At 43.9% G+C, this 16,928-nt stretch overlaps 2 protein-coding genes across 2 annotated transcripts; both read left to right on the forward strand.

Annotated features, from left to right (window-relative positions):
* The first annotated feature begins 3,185 nt into the window (after positions 1-3,185).
* Positions 3,186-6,952, forward strand: LOC146649121 (neuroepithelial cell-transforming gene 1 protein-like). The gene is made up of 9 exons (XM_085387322.1): positions 3,186-3,474; positions 3,597-3,704; positions 3,802-3,966; positions 4,175-4,237; positions 4,464-4,637; positions 4,737-4,994; positions 5,080-5,250; positions 5,395-5,581; positions 5,668-6,952. Exons 1-9 carry the CDS (start codon positions 3,382-3,384, stop codon positions 6,096-6,098), a joined length of 1,650 nt encoding a protein of 549 aa, XP_085243448.1. The 5' UTR covers positions 3,186-3,381; the 3' UTR covers positions 6,099-6,952.
* A 2,995-nt stretch (positions 6,953-9,947) lies between these two features.
* On the forward strand, positions 9,948-13,792 carry LOC146649122 (neuroepithelial cell-transforming gene 1 protein-like). The gene is made up of 9 exons (XM_085387259.1): positions 9,948-10,235; positions 10,358-10,465; positions 10,563-10,727; positions 10,932-10,994; positions 11,221-11,394; positions 11,494-11,751; positions 11,837-12,007; positions 12,152-12,338; positions 12,425-13,792. Exons 1-9 carry the CDS (start codon positions 10,143-10,145, stop codon positions 12,853-12,855), a joined length of 1,650 nt encoding a protein of 549 aa, XP_085243385.1. The 5' UTR covers positions 9,948-10,142; the 3' UTR covers positions 12,856-13,792.
* Positions 13,793-16,928: the final 3,136 nt, after the last annotated feature.

Consider the following 16,928-nt stretch of genomic DNA (forward strand, 5'->3'; position numbering starts at 1 on the left):
TCATATCGCAGACGAGATGATGAGTTTTGTTTAAGACAAAATTTTGAACTGAGCCACGTTGGTTTCTTAAAAAGCTGATTCCTGAGAATGAGGCGGATCACTTTTCAGTGTAGGATCTTGCATGGAGCTTTAGTTGTGGACGCCGCTTGCACCTGAAGAGGCGGCATGATGTATGCAACTGTCCCGAGGGACGGGACTGAGCGACGATGAAAGTTGTTGAAGGCAGAAGAGAACGAAGACGAGAACGTTTAGGAAGTGAAACGCTCAGTGTGACATGTGTAACTCCCATCAACAGTATTTCCTGCTTCCCATTTGAAACCTTCCTGGGTAAACTGAAAAAGATTGTGCGGAGGCCTCATAAACCTGTGGAACAAATTGTCAAGCGCGTCTATGAGACGCAAAGTATTCAGAAGAAAAGAGAGGATGTCTGTTCCCGCTCCTCTTAAACGGCTTCATAAGTCTGGACCAATAACAAGTGATCTTGGAACTTTTAAGCAGTACAGAAAATACACTGATGGACAGACATGTGTTTCTTGCTCCATGGGAGATAACTGTTTCAATGTAGGGGGAACAATTCTTATTGTGGCAAACATTTTACAGGATTGCCAAGTTGTCAAAGCACTGTGTCAGGTCTTTGAAAACTGTAATGCCTTTTTCAGCTATCCATTGGACTCAACATGCCTTGGAATTTACTTTGTTTCAAATCTGTCTAAACAAATGAATCTTGTATTACTTGATGAATTAAAACAGAAAATGGTGCTTTTGCCACTGAAGTCTGGATATGTGGCATTGCCACTGCTGTACTAGTTGGCTTCTTTTTGCTTTCTCACCAGCATGCTACCATTTGCAGTTGTTGATTTTCTGGATGGTGGAGGTGCATCCATAATTCCTTGCAAGTGGTTTACAGGACCAGCGGAAGATTCTTGTTTCTGGCCACCAGGGAGAGTCAATATCAATAAGGATGGAGTTACTCCAGATGCAAACTGGTCACAGTACAGAGTTCGCATCTTGGGGAAAGCTGGTAAGAAGCATTTTTGTTTATTGCTACCAAATATTCTGTCATTAAAGACAGAACAAAAAATTTCCCTGTAATTTCACTAACAACATTTTGTTGATGTATGTCAAAAATTTACAGAAAACTATGAAAATCCCAGGGTGAAACTGCGGAGGTCTGAAGCAACCTCTGATCTGCAGACTGAGTCAGATTCTGGAAGCAGATTGGGAAAAGGGAAGCGGAAAAGGAGGTAATTATGTGTCTTAAAAACGCCTTAAAAGCAACAATTTATTGTGGTGATTATAAGAAAAACAAAAACAAGCTGACAGTATCTTTAGCAGACCATTGCTGCTCACCAGATTTAGATATGATCTTAAAATAGCACTTTGTAACTTTTTGACTTTTAAAAATCAGTTTTAGACTCCTTTTGATGCCGGACTGTACATTAATGTTTTTAGTTTGTAGGACTAACCAGTAACTAAATTGTTTGTGGGGTTTTTTAATATTTGTTTTCATTTTAAGGCCAGCGATCCAGGGCAGCACGGTGGCACGGTGGTTAGCACTGTTGCCGCACAGCAAGAAGGTCCTGAGTTCAATTCCACCATCAGGCCGGGGTCTTTCTGTGTGGAGTTTGCATGTTCTCCCCGTGTCTGCGTGGGTTCCCTCCGGGTACTCCGGCTTCCTCCCACTGTCCAAAGACATGCAGCTTGTGGGGATAGGTTAATTGGATAATCCAAATTGCCACTAGGTGTGAATGTGAGTATGAATGGTTGTCTGTCCTTGTGTGTTAGCCCTGCGACAGACTGGCGACCTGTCCAGGGTGTACCCCGCCTCTCGCCCTATGACAGCTGGGATTGGCTCCAGCACCACCACCCTCAACTCCTTCACCTGTGGTTTCACAACCAGTTCCAAGACAACTTGTACAAGCCACCAATACCAGCATGTTTGTACGTGTTCTAACCCTCCTGGAAGACATTAAGGAGACTCAGAGGATCCACAGTCGAATGCTACAGTCTCTCCTCAGTGCAATGAAGTAGTGGAAGGTGAGCTCCACAAAAGTTGCTGTTTTTGAAAATAAAATAGATAAAATAAAAGAAGTGATGTCATTTTCGCGGAAATGTAGTTTTTTTTTTTTTTTTTTTTTTTACCATCAGGGCCTCATGAGCTTATACTGGTGTTTTTAAAAGTTATCTTTGACTTTATGACTTTCGGTGTCGTTTCTGGGATGCTTAGGACTCATACTGCACTGCTGGAAATAGTTTATTTTGATGCATATGCTGCTTTTTTGCAAACTTTCAGTATAGTATTTATTTTCGTTTTTCCTGCAGTATATAAAAATTGGTGTATTTCAAAAATAAAACTATGAAGACACTCAAAATAAATTTCCTGTGGTGGGAAACTATTTTGTGCAACTTTTTTGTATTTACAGTTTTGAGGGATAAGCCTCTTAAATTTCTCTAACTAGAAATATATGTTAAAAAAGCAAAAACGATTTTCAAATTTTTGGGAGTTTATTGCACTTTTTTGCAATTTATGTAATTATTATTCACTTAATGCAGACATATTATTAAAATCTGGGCTATAATGGTTGTTTTGATGTATAGCAACTTGAAATGCTCCCAAAAATGGCTCCACAGCATGTAAAAATAGAATATAAGCTCTGGCAGACTTGGTTCTATGGTAAGTCTTAAAGGGTTAATGTTTCCATTAGCACTGAGAACTGTGTTGGTTGTCATGGTTTCTGTCAGTTAGGAGCAATGGTTGATATTTAAAATAACATGGATACCAATGTTTTATCTTTTTACTGTCATTCTCTCTCTGTGCAGTAGAATCATAAATCTTTATCATAGTAAGTTACTGTTTTAGTCTTTCAGCCCTTCACCAAACTGTCTTCACATGATAAGAGCCTCTGTCCTGTAGACGACTGAAGGTAAGGAGCTCAAGACTGATGGGACAAGATGAAAAAATCAACCTGTTTCCTGCCTCTGGCCCTTATCCTGATGAATTTGGTAAAAAGAAACAATGCCTCAGAGTATCCATCAGTTATTCAGCTAATGTATGTGCAGAACAGTGTAATTAATGAGCCCTGCTGCACAGATCGTGTCTCTCTTGGACATATTTTCTACTATTCAGTTAACTTTGGATTTAAAAGTAAAATCAGAAATCTGAACTAAATGTAGAAGAATGTAACAAATGGTTTGTCAGTGTGAGGCAGAGTGATGAGGGAGCCCCATGCCAGAAAAAGCCAAACAGGGGGAAGGTGTATCTGTTCCGTCTTTTTACGTGCTTATAACTCTTGATTTTCTGCCACCTTTTTTCTCTCTGGTGTGGATTACTTGAAGCCAACTCGTGAGGATTAAAAGGATACTGTGTTTCTACTGAAAGATATGGTGGCTTACGATGAAGTGGGTAGCTTGGTGCCTATCAAACGGACTCTGCAAGTGACAGACTGCCAGAACCAGGCCAACAAGGAGTTAGAGGTGAGATGGCTGAAACTTTACTCTGTAAATGTTTGACCAGAGCTGCTGGAAATGAAGTCATAGTGTTATGATAGAATAACTGCACAACTAACCTCCCCTTCTGTTTTTGCCTCCTTCTGCAGGAACCCAGCAACAAGCACGTCCGTTCTCTCGGCAGGGTGACGTCGCTAGCCAACCTCATTTCTCCGGTAAAGAATGGGGTCTTCCGGCGCTTCGCCCAAACCATCAAGGTAAGCGCTCACGGCATCCAATGGAAACACAGCGCATTGGGGGGACAGGGACATCCCTTTCAACATGTCTGACATGTGGTGTTCTTTCTTTCTGAAGGCCTCTTTCTGGGGCGATGGCAAGTTGCCAGGCATGCCCCAGAAGCCTTGCAGCAAGGCAGCGGCCCCCACACCACCTAAAAGGAGGAACAGCACCTTATGGTCCGAGACATTAGACATCCACCAGAAAGGAACTTTCTCCACCAAAGAGATCAAGCGGCAAGAGGTGAGTCCAGGAGTCCAGGCAGGGATGAATTCTACATGCTTGCTAGACTAGTTCACATGTCTTTGTGTCAAATGGTTTAAATTGGACTAGAAGCCATTCAGCCATCTTGGCTAAGCTCACTATGGTTTAGGCTACGATGTAATGAATGACAACCTGATTTACATGTTTACTAAAAAAACATCTGTCTGTGCCTTCTCCCATTCCTCAGGCCATATTTGAGCTGTTTCGTGGAGAACAGCATCTGATTGAGGACCTGCAGCTTGCATGCAAGGTTTGTCATTTTAAAAGCTCTGAGGCAGCGGGAGTACATATAAAGCAAACAGATTAAATCAGTCTGGCAGGCTTTGAATGCAGCGCAGCCAGGAGCTATAAAAAGACAGGGATTGTTCCTCTGTCTTTTTTTTTTTTGTACCCCTAAAACTGTTGACCAAGATATTTTTAGTAGCCGCTCCCAAAGCTCTGCCCAGATATTACTGATCACTTTGCTCCATCCACAGGCGTACCACGACCCGATGCTGAAGCTGTCCATCATGTCAGAGGAGGAGCTTACTCACATTTTCGGCAACTTGGATGCCTACATCCCACTGCACGAGGACCTTCTGGCGCAGCTCTCCAAAGCCACGGGGCCAGACAGGACCGTGGGCCAGATTGGGCAAATTGTTATTAGCTGGGTAAGTGTCTTTGACTTTTTGAGCCATCAAAAGCTTTTACGCTAGTAAAACCGTATTTTGAATTAGCAGTTAGATAAAGAGTCCCTCCTTCCTTTGCAGCTGCCCAGGCTCAATGCCTACAAAGACTACTGCAGTAACCAGCTGGCAGCCAAGGCGCTGCTGGACCAGAAGAAGCAAGACCCACGTGTGCAGGACTTCCTGCAGCGGTGCCTCGAGTCACCTTTTAGTCGGAAACTGGACCTGTGGAGCTTCCTGGACATTCCCAGATCCCGCCTGGTCAAGTACCCCCTACTGCTCAAGGAAATCCTGAGACACACTCCAGCAGAACACCCCGATGCTGCCAGCCTGCAGGAAGCTGTAAGTCCAGGAGACAAACTGGTTCAACACACTGATCCATCATAGTGCCTCTCCCATGTAATAATTAGGCTGCTTGTGTGTTCAGATCACTGTCATCCAGGGAGTTTTGTCTGACATCAACAAGAAGAAAGGGGAGTCCGAGTGCCAGTACTACATCGACAAGCTGGAGTATCTGGACGACAGGCAGAGGGACGCTCGCATCGAACGGTGCAAGAGTCTTCTGTGTCACGGGGAGCTGCGCAACAAGAGCGGCACGGTGAGCACAGCGCACACTTCCAAGTCGTCCTTCGGTGCTTCTCTTTGCATGTTAACACGAGGCTGCCGTCCCACATGAGGCGGGCTATGTGCTCAGATGATGCTCTGGTTTGAAAGTTTCTGTTTTTCCTGGAAATTCTTTCAGAAGCTGCACGTGTTCCTGTTCACCGACCTGCTGATCCTGACCCGCCCCGTCACCAGGAACGAGCGCCAGTGCTTCCAGGTGTACCGGCAGCCAATCGCAGTGCAGGATCTGGTGCTGGAGGACCTGCAAGATGGCGATGTCAGAATGGGCGGCTTTTTCAGAGGAGCCTTCAGCAATGCAGACAAAGGTAAGGCTCGTCCCAGAAAGTGTCCGCTAGTAGCCTGAGCAGCACTTTGCCCCCGTTCCTAATGACGCTCTCTGCTTTCTCTGCAGCCAAGAACATTTTCCGGGTACGTTCCCAAGACCCGAGCCAGGCACAGTCACACACTCTGCAGGTCAACGACGTCTTCCACAAGCAGCAGTGGCTCAACTGCCTCCGTAGTGCCATTGCCGTCCACCAGCCTCTGAGCGAGCCCTCCAGCCCCAGCCCGCCTACAGGCAGCGTCCGTTCCAAGCGCCGCCCTTCCTCCGTTTCTGCCATCATCCACATGGAGGAAGCAGACGAGAACTACCCGCAACCAGGCTCTCAGTCGGCCCCCGCCTCACTGTGCAACAGCCCCACCACTGCGTCCCCTTCGCCTCGCTCCCCGCCATCGTCCACGACGTCCGTGTCATCGACGTCATCCTCACCCACGACACATAAAACCAAAAAGGACAAGAAGGCTCTGTGTTCTTTAGGGAAGAGAAAAGAGGCGATGGTGTGAGGTGGAGCGTTGGTAGAGAACGTGGATGGACCTCTTTGTTTTTCCTGTACATAAAACAGCACAGCACATTTATGAGTGTCTGCGTGTTATTACAGCAGTGTTCTGTTACTGTCCTCCTTGGCAGCTATTTACCTTACTCCTCCATCCAAGTGCATCCCATAGAGACACAGTATTCTGGAGGGGGGTGCACGTGGTTCAGCTCTAAAAGGGAAGCATGACAAGAAGTAAACCCACGGTTCACACTCGGTGTGGCCAGTTTGCTGAGTTCTTGAAGAAAGAGTTGGTGCATCAGATCCTGTTTACTATAAAGTTCATATTTAAACATTCTTTTAGACCTTTCTTTGGGGGATAATACACTTTATATTTTCAGATCTATCCTAGTATTGTTTTAGGTATTGTAAAGCAGCAGAGTTTTAGCTGTTAGGGCAGGTTTTTGAACATTTGCCGATGTCAAGGTGAAAGACAAAAAGCCGACCCCTAAAAAGGTGAGGTGTACCACACAAACAGATTTCTGTCATAGTTGGGTTTTTAGACTGAGCAGAAGATGTCTTATTTTTATACATTCCTTAAATAACAGATGCTAGAAGCCAGATATTATTTTATTTTATTTACTACAGAGGCATTAATTTCATTCCAGAACAGATGATATGTCAGCAAAAAACCGTGATGAACTCATATCGCAGACGAGATGATGAGTTTTGTTTAAGACAAAATTTTGAACTGAGCCACGTTGGTTTCTTAAAAAGCTGATTCCTGAGAATGAGGCGGATCACTTTTCAGTGTAGGATCTTGCATGGAGCTTTAGTTGTGGACGCCGCTTGCACCTGAAGAGGCGGCATGATGTATGCAACTGTCCCGAGGGACGGGACTGAGCGACGATGAAAGTTGTTGAAGGCAGAAGAGAACGAAGACGAGAACGTTTAGGAAGTGAAACGCTCAGTGTGACATGTGTAACTCCCATCAACAGTATTTCCTGCTTCCCATTTGAAACCTTCCTGGGTAAACTGAAAAAGATTGTGCGGAGGCCTCATAAACCTGTGGAACAAATTGTCAAGCGCGTCTATGAGACGCAAAGTATTCAGAAGAAAAGAGAGGATGTCTGTTCCCGCTCCTCTTAAACGGCTTCATAAGTCTGGACCAATAACAAGTGATCTTGGAACTTTTAAGCAGTACAGAAAATACACTGATGGACAGACATGTGTTTCTTGCTCCATGGGAGATAACTGTTTCAATGTAGGGGGAACAATTCTTATTGTGGCAAACATTTTACAGGATTGCCAAGTTGTCAAAGCACTGTGTCAGGTCTTTGAAAACTGTAATGCCTTTTTCAGCTATCCATTGGACTCAACATGCCTTGGAATTTACTTTGTTTCAAATCTGTCTAAACAAATGAATCTTGTATTACTTGATGAATTAAAACAGAAAATGGTGCTTTTGCCACTGAAGTCTGGATATGTGGCATTGCCACTGCTGTACTAGTTGGCTTCTTTTTGCTTTCTCACCAGCATGCTACCATTTGCAGTTGTTGATTTTCTGGATGGTGGAGGTGCATCCATAATTCCTTGCAAGTGGTTTACAGGACCAGCGGAAGATTCTTGTTTCTGGCCACCAGGGAGAGTCAATATCAATAAGGATGGAGTTACTCCAGATGCAAACTGGTCACAGTACAGAGTTCGCATCTTGGGGAAAGCTGGTAAGAAGCATTTTTGTTTATTGCTACCAAATATTCTGTCATTAAAGACAGAACAAAAAATTTCCCTGTAATTTCACTAACAACATTTTGTTGATGTATGTCAAAAATTTACAGAAAACTATGAAAATCCCAGGGTGAAACTGCGGAGGTCTGAAGCAACCTCTGATCTGCAGACTGAGTCAGATTCTGGAAGCAGATTGGGAAAAGGGAAGCGGAAAAGGAGGTAATTATGTGTCTTAAAAACGCCTTAAAAGCAACAATTTATTGTGGTGATTATAAGAAAAACAAAAACAAGCTGACAGTATCTTTAGCAGACCATTGCTGCTCACCAGATTTAGATATGATCTTAAAATAGCACTTTGTAACTTTTTGACTTTTAAAAATCAGTTTTAGACTCCTTTTGATGCCGGACTGTACATTAATGTTTTTAGTTTGTAGGACTAACCAGTAACTAAATTGTTTGTGGGGTTTTTTAATATTTGTTTTCATTTTAAGGCCAGCGATCCAGGGCAGCACGGTGGCACGGTGGTTAGCACTGTTGCCGCACAGCAAGAAGGTCCTGAGTTCAATTCCACCATCAGGCCGGGGTCTTTCTGTGTGGAGTTTGCATGTTCTCCCCGTGTCTGCGTGGGTTCCCTCCGGGTACTCCGGCTTCCTCCCACTGTCCAAAGACATGCAGCTTGTGGGGATAGGTTAATTGGATAATCCAAATTGCCACTAGGTGTGAATGTGAGTATGAATGGTTGTCTGTCCTTGTGTGTTAGCCCTGCGACAGACTGGCGACCTGTCCAGGGTGTACCCCGCCTCTCGCCCTATGACAGCTGGGATTGGCTCCAGCACCACCACCCTCAACTCCTTCACCTGTGGTTTCACAACCAGTTCCAAGACAACTTGTACAAGCCACCAATACCAGCATGTTTGTACGTGTTCTAACCCTCCTGGAAGACATTAAGGAGACTCAGAGGATCCACAGTCGAATGCTACAGTCTCTCCTCAGTGCAATGAAGTAGTGGAAGGTGAGCTCCACAAAAGTTGCTGTTTTTGAAAATAAAATAGATAAAATAAAAGAAGTGATGTCATTTTCGCGGAAATGTAGTTTTTTTTTTTTTTACCATCAGGGCCTCATGAGCTTATACTGGTGTTTTTAAAAGTTATCTTTGACTTTATGACTTTCGGTGTCGTTTCTGGGATGCTTAGGACTCATACTGCACTGCTGGAAATAGTTTATTTTGATGCATATGCTGCTTTTTTGCAAACTTTCAGTATAGTATTTATTTTCGTTTTTCCTGCAGTATATAAAAATTGGTGTATTTCAAAAATAAAACTATGAAGACACTCAAAATAAATTTCCTGTGGTGGGAAACTATTTTGTGCAACTTTTTTGTATTTACAGTTTTGAGGGATAAGCCTCTTAAATTTCTCTAACTAGAAATATATGTTAAAAAAGCAAAAACGATTTTCAAATTTTTGGGAGTTTATTGCACTTTTTTGCAATTTATGTAATTATTATTCACTTAATGCAGACATATTATTAAAATCTGGGCTATAATGGTTGTTTTGATGTATAGCAACTTGAAATGCTCCCAAAAATGGCTCCACAGCATGTAAAAATAGAATATAAGCTCTGGCAGACTTGGTTCTATGGTAAGTCTTAAAGGGTTAATGTTTCCATTAGCACTGAGAACTGTGTTGGTTGTCATGGTTTCTGTCAGTTAGGAGCAATGGTTGATATTTAAAATAACATGGATACCAATGTTTTATCTTTTTACTGTCATTCTCTCTCTGTGCAGTAGAATCATAAATCTTTATCATAGTAAGTTACTGTTTTAGTCTTTCAGCCCTTCACCAAACTGTCTTCACATGATAAGAGCCTCTGTCCTGTAGACGACTGAAGGTAAGGAGCTCAAGACTGATGGGACAAGATGAAAAAATCAACCTGTTTCCTGCCTCTGGCCCTTATCCTGATGAATTTGGTAAAAAGAAACAATGCCTCAGAGTATCCATCAGTTATTCAGCTAATGTATGTGCAGAACAGTGTAATTAATGAGCCCTGCTGCACAGATCGTGTCTCTCTTGGACATATTTTCTACTATTCAGTTAACTTTGGATTTAAAAGTAAAATCAGAAATCTGAACTAAATGTAGAAGAATGTAACAAATGGTTTGTCAGTGTGAGGCAGAGTGATGAGGGAGCCCCATGCCAGAAAAAGCCAAACAGGGGGAAGGTGTATCTGTTCCGTCTTTTTACGTGCTTATAACTCTTGATTTTCTGCCACCTTTTTTCTCTCTGGTGTGGATTACTTGAAGCCAACTCGTGAGGATTAAAAGGATACTGTGTTTCTACTGAAAGATATGGTGGCTTACGATGAAGTGGGTAGCTTGGTGCCTATCAAACGGACTCTGCAAGTGACAGACTGCCAGAACCAGGCCAACAAGGAGTTAGAGGTGAGATGGCTGAAACTTTACTCTGTAAATGTTTGACCAGAGCTGCTGGAAATGAAGTCATAGTGTTATGATAGAATAACTGCACGACTAACCTCCCCTTCTGTTTTTGCCTCCTTCTGCAGGAACCCAGCAACAAGCACGTCCGTTCTCTCGGCAGGGTGACGTCGCTAGCCAACCTCATTTCTCCGGTAAAGAATGGGGTCTTCCGGCGCTTCGCCCAAACCATCAAGGTAAGCGCTCACGGCATCCAATGGAAACACAGCGCATTGGGGGGACAGGGACATCCCTTTCAACATGTCTGACATGTGGTGTTCTTTCTTTCTGAAGGCCTCTTTCTGGGGCGATGGCAAGTTGCCAGGCATGCCCCAGAAGCCTTGCAGCAAGGCAGCGGCCCCCACACCACCTAAAAGGAGGAACAGCACCTTATGGTCCGAGACATTAGACATCCACCAGAAAGGAACTTTCTCCACCAAAGAGATCAAGCGGCAAGAGGTGAGTCCAGGAGTCCAGGCAGGGATGAATTCTACATGCTTGCTAGACTAGTTCACATGTCTTTGTGTCAAATGGTTTAAATTGGACTAGAAGCCATTCAGCCATCTTGGCTAAGCTCACTATGGTTTAGGCTACGATGTAATGACAACCTGATTTACATGTTTACTAAAAAAACATCTGTCTGTGCCTTCTCCCATTCCTCAGGCCATATTTGAGCTGTTTCGTGGAGAACAGCATCTGATTGAGGACCTGCAGCTTGCATGCAAGGTTTGTCATTTTAAAAGCTCTGAGGCAGCGGGAGTACATATAAAGCAAACAGATTAAATCAGTCTGGCAGGCTTTGAATGCAGCGCAGCCAGGAGCTATAAAAAGACAGGGATTGTTCCTCTGTCTTTTTTTTTTTTGTACCCCTAAAACTGTTGACCAAGATATTTTTAGTAGCCGCTCCCAAAGCTCTGCCCAGATATTACTGATCACTTTGCTCCATCCACAGGCGTACCACGACCCGATGCTGAAGCTGTCCATCATGTCAGAGGAGGAGCTTACTCACATTTTCGGCAACTTGGATGCCTACATCCCACTGCACGAGGACCTTCTGGCGCAGCTCTCCAAAGCCACGGGGCCAGACAGGACCGTGGGCCAGATTGGGCAAATTGTTATTAGCTGGGTAAGTGTCTTTGACTTTTTGAGCCATCAAAAGCTTTTACGCTAGTAAAACCGTATTTTGAATTAGCAGTTAGATAAAGAGTCCCTCCTTCCTTTGCAGCTGCCCAGGCTCAATGCCTACAAAGACTACTGCAGTAACCAGCTGGCAGCCAAGGCGCTGCTGGACCAGAAGAAGCAAGACCCACGTGTGCAGGACTTCCTGCAGCGGTGCCTCGAGTCACCTTTTAGTCGGAAACTGGACCTGTGGAGCTTCCTGGACATTCCCAGATCCCGCCTGGTCAAGTACCCCCTACTGCTCAAGGAAATCCTGAGACACACTCCAGCAGAACACCCCGATGCTGCCAGCCTGCAGGAAGCTGTAAGTCCAGGAGACAAACTGGTTCAACACACTGATCCATCATAGTGCCTCTCCCATGTAATAATTAGGCTGCTTGTGTGTTCAGATCACTGTCATCCAGGGAGTTTTGTCTGACATCAACAAGAAGAAAGGGGAGTCCGAGTGCCAGTACTACATCGACAAGCTGGAGTATCTGGACGACAGGCAGAGGGACGCTCGCATCGAACGGTGCAAGAGTCTTCTGTGTCACGGGGAGCTGCGCAACAAGAGCGGCACGGTGAGCACAGCGCACACTTCCAAGTCGTCCTTCGGTGCTTCTCTTTGCATGTTAACACGAGGCTGCCGTCCCACATGAGGCGGGCTATGTGCTCAGATGATGCTCTGGTTTGAAAGTTTCTGTTTTTCCTGGAAATTCTTTCAGAAGCTGCACGTGTTCCTGTTCACCGACCTGCTGATCCTGACCCGCCCCGTCACCAGGAACGAGCGCCAGTGCTTCCAGGTGTACCGGCAGCCAATCGCAGTGCAGGATCTGGTGCTGGAGGACCTGCAAGATGGCGATGTCAGAATGGGCGGCTTTTTCAGAGGAGCCTTCAGCAATGCAGACAAAGGTAAGGCTCGTCCCAGAAAGTGTCCGCTAGTAGCCTGAGCAGCACTTTGCCCCCGTTCCTAATGACGCTCTCTGCTTTCTCTGCAGCCAAGAACATTTTCCGGGTACGTTCCCAAGACCCGAGCCAGGCACAGTCACACACTCTGCAGGTCAACGACGTCTTCCACAAGCAGCAGTGGCTCAACTGCCTCCGTAGTGCCATTGCCGTCCACCAGCCTCTGAGCGAGCCCTCCAGCCCCAGCCCGCCTACAGGCAGCGTCCGTTCCAAGCGCCGCCCTTCCTCCGTTTCTGCCATCATCCACATGGAGGAAGCAGACGAGAACTACCCGCAGCCAGGCTCTCAGTCGGCCCCCGCCTCACTGTGCAACAGCCCCACCACTGCGTCCCCTTCGCCTCGCTCCCCGCCATCGTCCACGACGTCCGTGTCATCGACGTCATCCTCACCCACGACACATAAAACCAAAAAGGACAAGAAGGCTCTGTGTTCTTTAGGGAAGAGAAAAGAGGCGATGGTGTGAGGTGGAGCGTTGGTAGAGAACGTGGATGGACCTCTTTGTTTTTCCTGTACATAAAACAGCACAGCACATTTATGAGTGTCTGCGTGTTATTACAGCAGTGTTCTGTTACTGTCCTCCTTGGCAGCTATTTACCTTACTCCTCCATCCAAGTGCATCCCATAGAGACACAGTATTCTGGAGGGGGGTGCACGTGGTTCAGCTCTAAAAGGGAAGCATGACAAGAAGTAAACCCACGGTTCACACTCGGTGTGGCCAGTTTGCTGAGTTCTTGAAGAAAGAGTTGGTGCATCAGATCCTGTTTACTATAAAGTTCATATTTAAACATTCTTTTAGACCTTTCTTTGGGGGATAATACACTTTATATTTTCAGATCTATCCTAGTATTGTTTTAGGTATTGTAAAGCAGCAGAGTTTTAGCTGTTAGGGCAGGTTTTTGAACATTTGCCGATGTCAAGGTGAAAGACAAAAAGCCGACCCCTAAAAAGGTGAGGTGTACCACACAAACAGATTTCTGTCATAGTTGGGTTTTTAGACTGAGCAGAAGATGTCTTATTTTTATACATTCCTTAAATAACAGATGCTAGAAGCCAGATATTATTTTATTTTATTTACTACAGAGGCATTAATTTCATTCCAGAACAGATGATATGTCAGCAAAAAACCGTGATGAACTCATATCGCAGACGAGATGATGAGTTTTGTTTAAGACAAAATTTTGAACTGAGCCACGTTGGTTTCTTAAAAAGCTGATTCCTGAGAATGAGGCGGATCACTTTTCAGTGTAGGATCTTGCATGGAGCTTTAGTTGTGGACGCCGCTTGCACCTGAAGAGGCGGCATGATGTATGCAACTGTCCCGAGGGACGGGACTGAGCGACGATGAAAGTTGTTGAAGGCAGAAGAGAACGAAGACGAGAACGATTAGGAAGTGAAACGCTCAGTGTGACATGTGTAACTCCCATCAACAGTATTTCCTGCTTCCCATTTGAAACCTTCCTGGGTAAACTGAAAAAGATTGTGCAGAGGCCTCATAAACCTGTGGAACAAATTGTCAAGCGCGTCTATGAGACGCAAAGTATTCAGAAGAAAAGAGAGGATGTCTGTTCCCGCTCCTCTTAAACGGCTTCATAAGTCTGGACCAATAACAAGTGATCTTGGAACTTTTAAGCAGTACAGAAAATACACTGATGGACAGACATGTGTTTCTTGCTCCATGGGAGATAACTGTTTCAATGTAGGGGGAACAATTCTTATTGTGGCAAACATTTTACAGGATTGCCAAGTTGTCAAAGCACTGTGTCAGGTCTTTGAAAACTGTAATGCCTTTTTCAGCTATCCATTGGACTCAACATGCCTTGGAATTTACTTTGTTTCAAATCTGTCTAAACAAATGAATCTTGTATTACTTGATGAATTAAAACAGAAAATGGTGCTTTTGCCACTGAAGTCTGGATATGTGGCATTGCCACTGCTGTACTAGTTGGCTTCTTTTTGCTTTCTCACCAGCATGCTACCATTTGCAGTTGTTGATTTTCTGGATGGTGGAGGTGCATCCATAATTCCTTGCAAGTGGTTTACAGGACCAGCGGAAGATTCTTGTTTCTGGCCACCAGGGAAAGTCAATATCAATAAGGATGGAGTTACTCCAGATGCAAACTGGTCACAGTACAGAGTTCGCATCTTGGGGAAAGCTGGTAAGAAGCATTTTTGTTTATTGCTACCAAATATTCTGTCATTAAAGACAGAACAAAAAATTTCCCTGTAATTTCACTAACAACATTTTGTTGATGTATGTCAAAAATTTACAGAAAACTATGAAAATCCCAGGGTGAAACTGCGGAGGTCTGAAGCAACCTCTGATCTGCAGACTGAGTCAGATTCTGGAAGCAGATTGGGAAAAGGGAAGCGGAAAAGGAGGTAATTATGTGTCTTAAAAACGCCTTAAAAGCAACAATTTATTGTGGTGATTATAAGAAAAACAAAAACAAGCTGACAGTATCTTTAGCAGACCATTGCTGCTCACCAGATTTAGATATGATCTTAAAATAGCACTTTGTAACTTTTTGACTTTTAAAAATCAGTTTTAGACTCCTTTTGATGCCGGACTGTACATTAATGTTTTTAGTTTGTAGGACTAACCAGTAACTAAATTGTTTGTGGGGTTTTTTAATATTTGTTTTCATTTTAAGGCCAGCGATCCAGGGCAGCACGGTGGCACGGTGGTTAGCACTGTTGCCGCACAGCAAGAAGGTCCTGAGTTCAATTCCACCATCAGGCCGGGGTCTTTCTGTGTGGAGTTTGCATGTTCTCCCCGTGTCTGCGTGGGTTCCCTCCGGGTACTCCGGCTTCCTCCCACTGTCCAAAGACATGCAGCTTGTGGGGATAGGTTAATTGGATAATCCAAATTGCCACTAGGTGTGAATGTGAGTATGAATGGTTGTCTGTCCTTGTGTGTTAGCCCTGCGACAGACTGGCGACCTGTCCAGGGTGTACCCCGCCTCTCGCCCTATGACAGCTGGGATTGGCTCCAGCACCACCACCCTCAACTCCTTCACCTGTGGTTTCACAACCAGTTCCAAGACAACTTGTACAAGCCACCAATACCAGCATGTTTGTACGTGTTCTAACCCTCCTGGAAGACATTAAGGAGACTCAGAGGATCCACAGTCGAATGCTACAGTCTCTCCTCAGTGCAATGAAGTAGTGGAAGGTGAGCTCCACAAAAGTTGCTGTTTTTGAAAATAAAATAGATAAAATAAAAGAAGTGATGTCATTTTCGCGGAAATGTAGTTTTTTTTTTTTTTACCATCAGGGCCTCATGAGCTTATACTGGTGTTTTTAAAAGTTATCTTTGACTTTATGACTTTCGGTGTCGTTTCTGGGATGCTTAGGACTCATACTGCACTGCTGGAAATAGTTTATTTTGATGCATATGCTGCTTTTTTGCAAACTTTCAGTATAGTATTTATTTTCGTTTTTCCTGCAGTATATAAAAATTGGTGTATTTCAAAAATAAAACTATGAAGACACTCAAAATAAATTTCCTGTGGTGGGAAACTATTTTGTGCAACTTTTTTGTATTTACAGTTTTGAGGGATAAGCCTCTTAAATTTCTCTAACTAGAAATATATGTTAAAAAAGCAAAAACGATTTTCAAATTTTTGGGAGTTTATTGCACTTTTTTGCAATTTATGTAATTATTATTCACTTAATGCAGACATATTATTAAAATCTGGGCTATAATGGTTGTTTTGATGTATAGCAACTTGAAATGCTCCCAAAAATGGCTCCACAGCATGTAAAAATAGAATATAAGCTCTGGCAGACTTGGTTCTATGGTAAGTCTTAAAGGGTTAATGTTTCCATTAGCACTGAGAACTGTGTTGGTTGTCATGGTTTCTGTCAGTTAGGAGCAATGGTTGATATTTAAAATAACATGGATACCAATGTTTTATCTTTTTACTGTCATTCTCTCTCTGTGCAGTAGAATCATAAATCTTTATCATAGTAAGTTACTGTTTTAGTCTTTCAGCCCTTCACCAAACTGTCTTCACATGATAAGAGCCTCTGTCCTGTAGACGACTGAAGGTAAGGAGCTCAAGACTGATGGGACAAGATGAAAAAATCAACCTGTTTCCTGCCTCTGGCCCTTATCCTGATGAATTTGGTAAAAAGAAACAATGCCTCAGAGTATCCATCAGTTATTCAGCTAATGTATGTGCAGAACAGTGTAATTAATGAGCCCTGCTGCACAGATCGTGTCTCTCTTGGACATATTTTCTACTATTCAGTTAACTTTGGATTTAAAAGTAAAATCAGAAATCTGAACTAAATGTAGAAGAATGTAACAAATGGTTTGTCAGTGTGAGGCAGAGTGATGAGGGAGCCCCATGCCAGAAAAAGCCAAACAGGGGGAAGGTGTATCTGTTCCGTCTTTTTACGTGCTTATAACTCTTGATTTTCTGCCACCTTTTTTCTCTCTGGTGTGGATTACTTGAAGCCAACTCGTGAGGATTAAAAGGATACTGTGTTTCTACTGAAAGATATGGTGGCTTACGATGAAGTGGGTAGCTT

The sequence above is a fragment of the Rhamphochromis longiceps genome, linkage group LG17 (genome assembly GCF_057381845.1).
Source record: "Rhamphochromis longiceps isolate RC_006_pf linkage group LG17, R_longiceps_female_GT1.1, whole genome shotgun sequence".
Lineage (NCBI taxonomy): Eukaryota > Metazoa > Chordata > Actinopteri > Cichliformes > Cichlidae > Rhamphochromis > Rhamphochromis longiceps.

Excerpts from the sequence above, each read along its gene's own strand:
- LOC146649121 (XM_085387322.1), top strand. The coding sequence starts at position 3,382 with ATGGTGGCTTACGATGAAGTGGGTAGCTTGGTGCCTATCAAACGGACT. Across the intron at positions 3,475-3,596 it reads AGGCCAACAAGGAGTTAGAG|GAACCCAGCAACAAGCACGT; the intron begins GTGAGATGGCTG and ends CTCCTTCTGCAG. Across the intron at positions 3,967-4,174 it reads AAGAGATCAAGCGGCAAGAG|GCCATATTTGAGCTGTTTCG; the intron begins GTGAGTCCAGGA and ends CCCATTCCTCAG.
- LOC146649122 (XM_085387259.1), top strand. The coding sequence starts at position 10,143 with ATGGTGGCTTACGATGAAGTGGGTAGCTTGGTGCCTATCAAACGGACT. Across the intron at positions 10,466-10,562 it reads GCTTCGCCCAAACCATCAAG|GCCTCTTTCTGGGGCGATGG; the intron begins GTAAGCGCTCAC and ends TTCTTTCTGAAG. Across the intron at positions 11,752-11,836 it reads CTGCCAGCCTGCAGGAAGCT|ATCACTGTCATCCAGGGAGT; the intron begins GTAAGTCCAGGA and ends TTGTGTGTTCAG.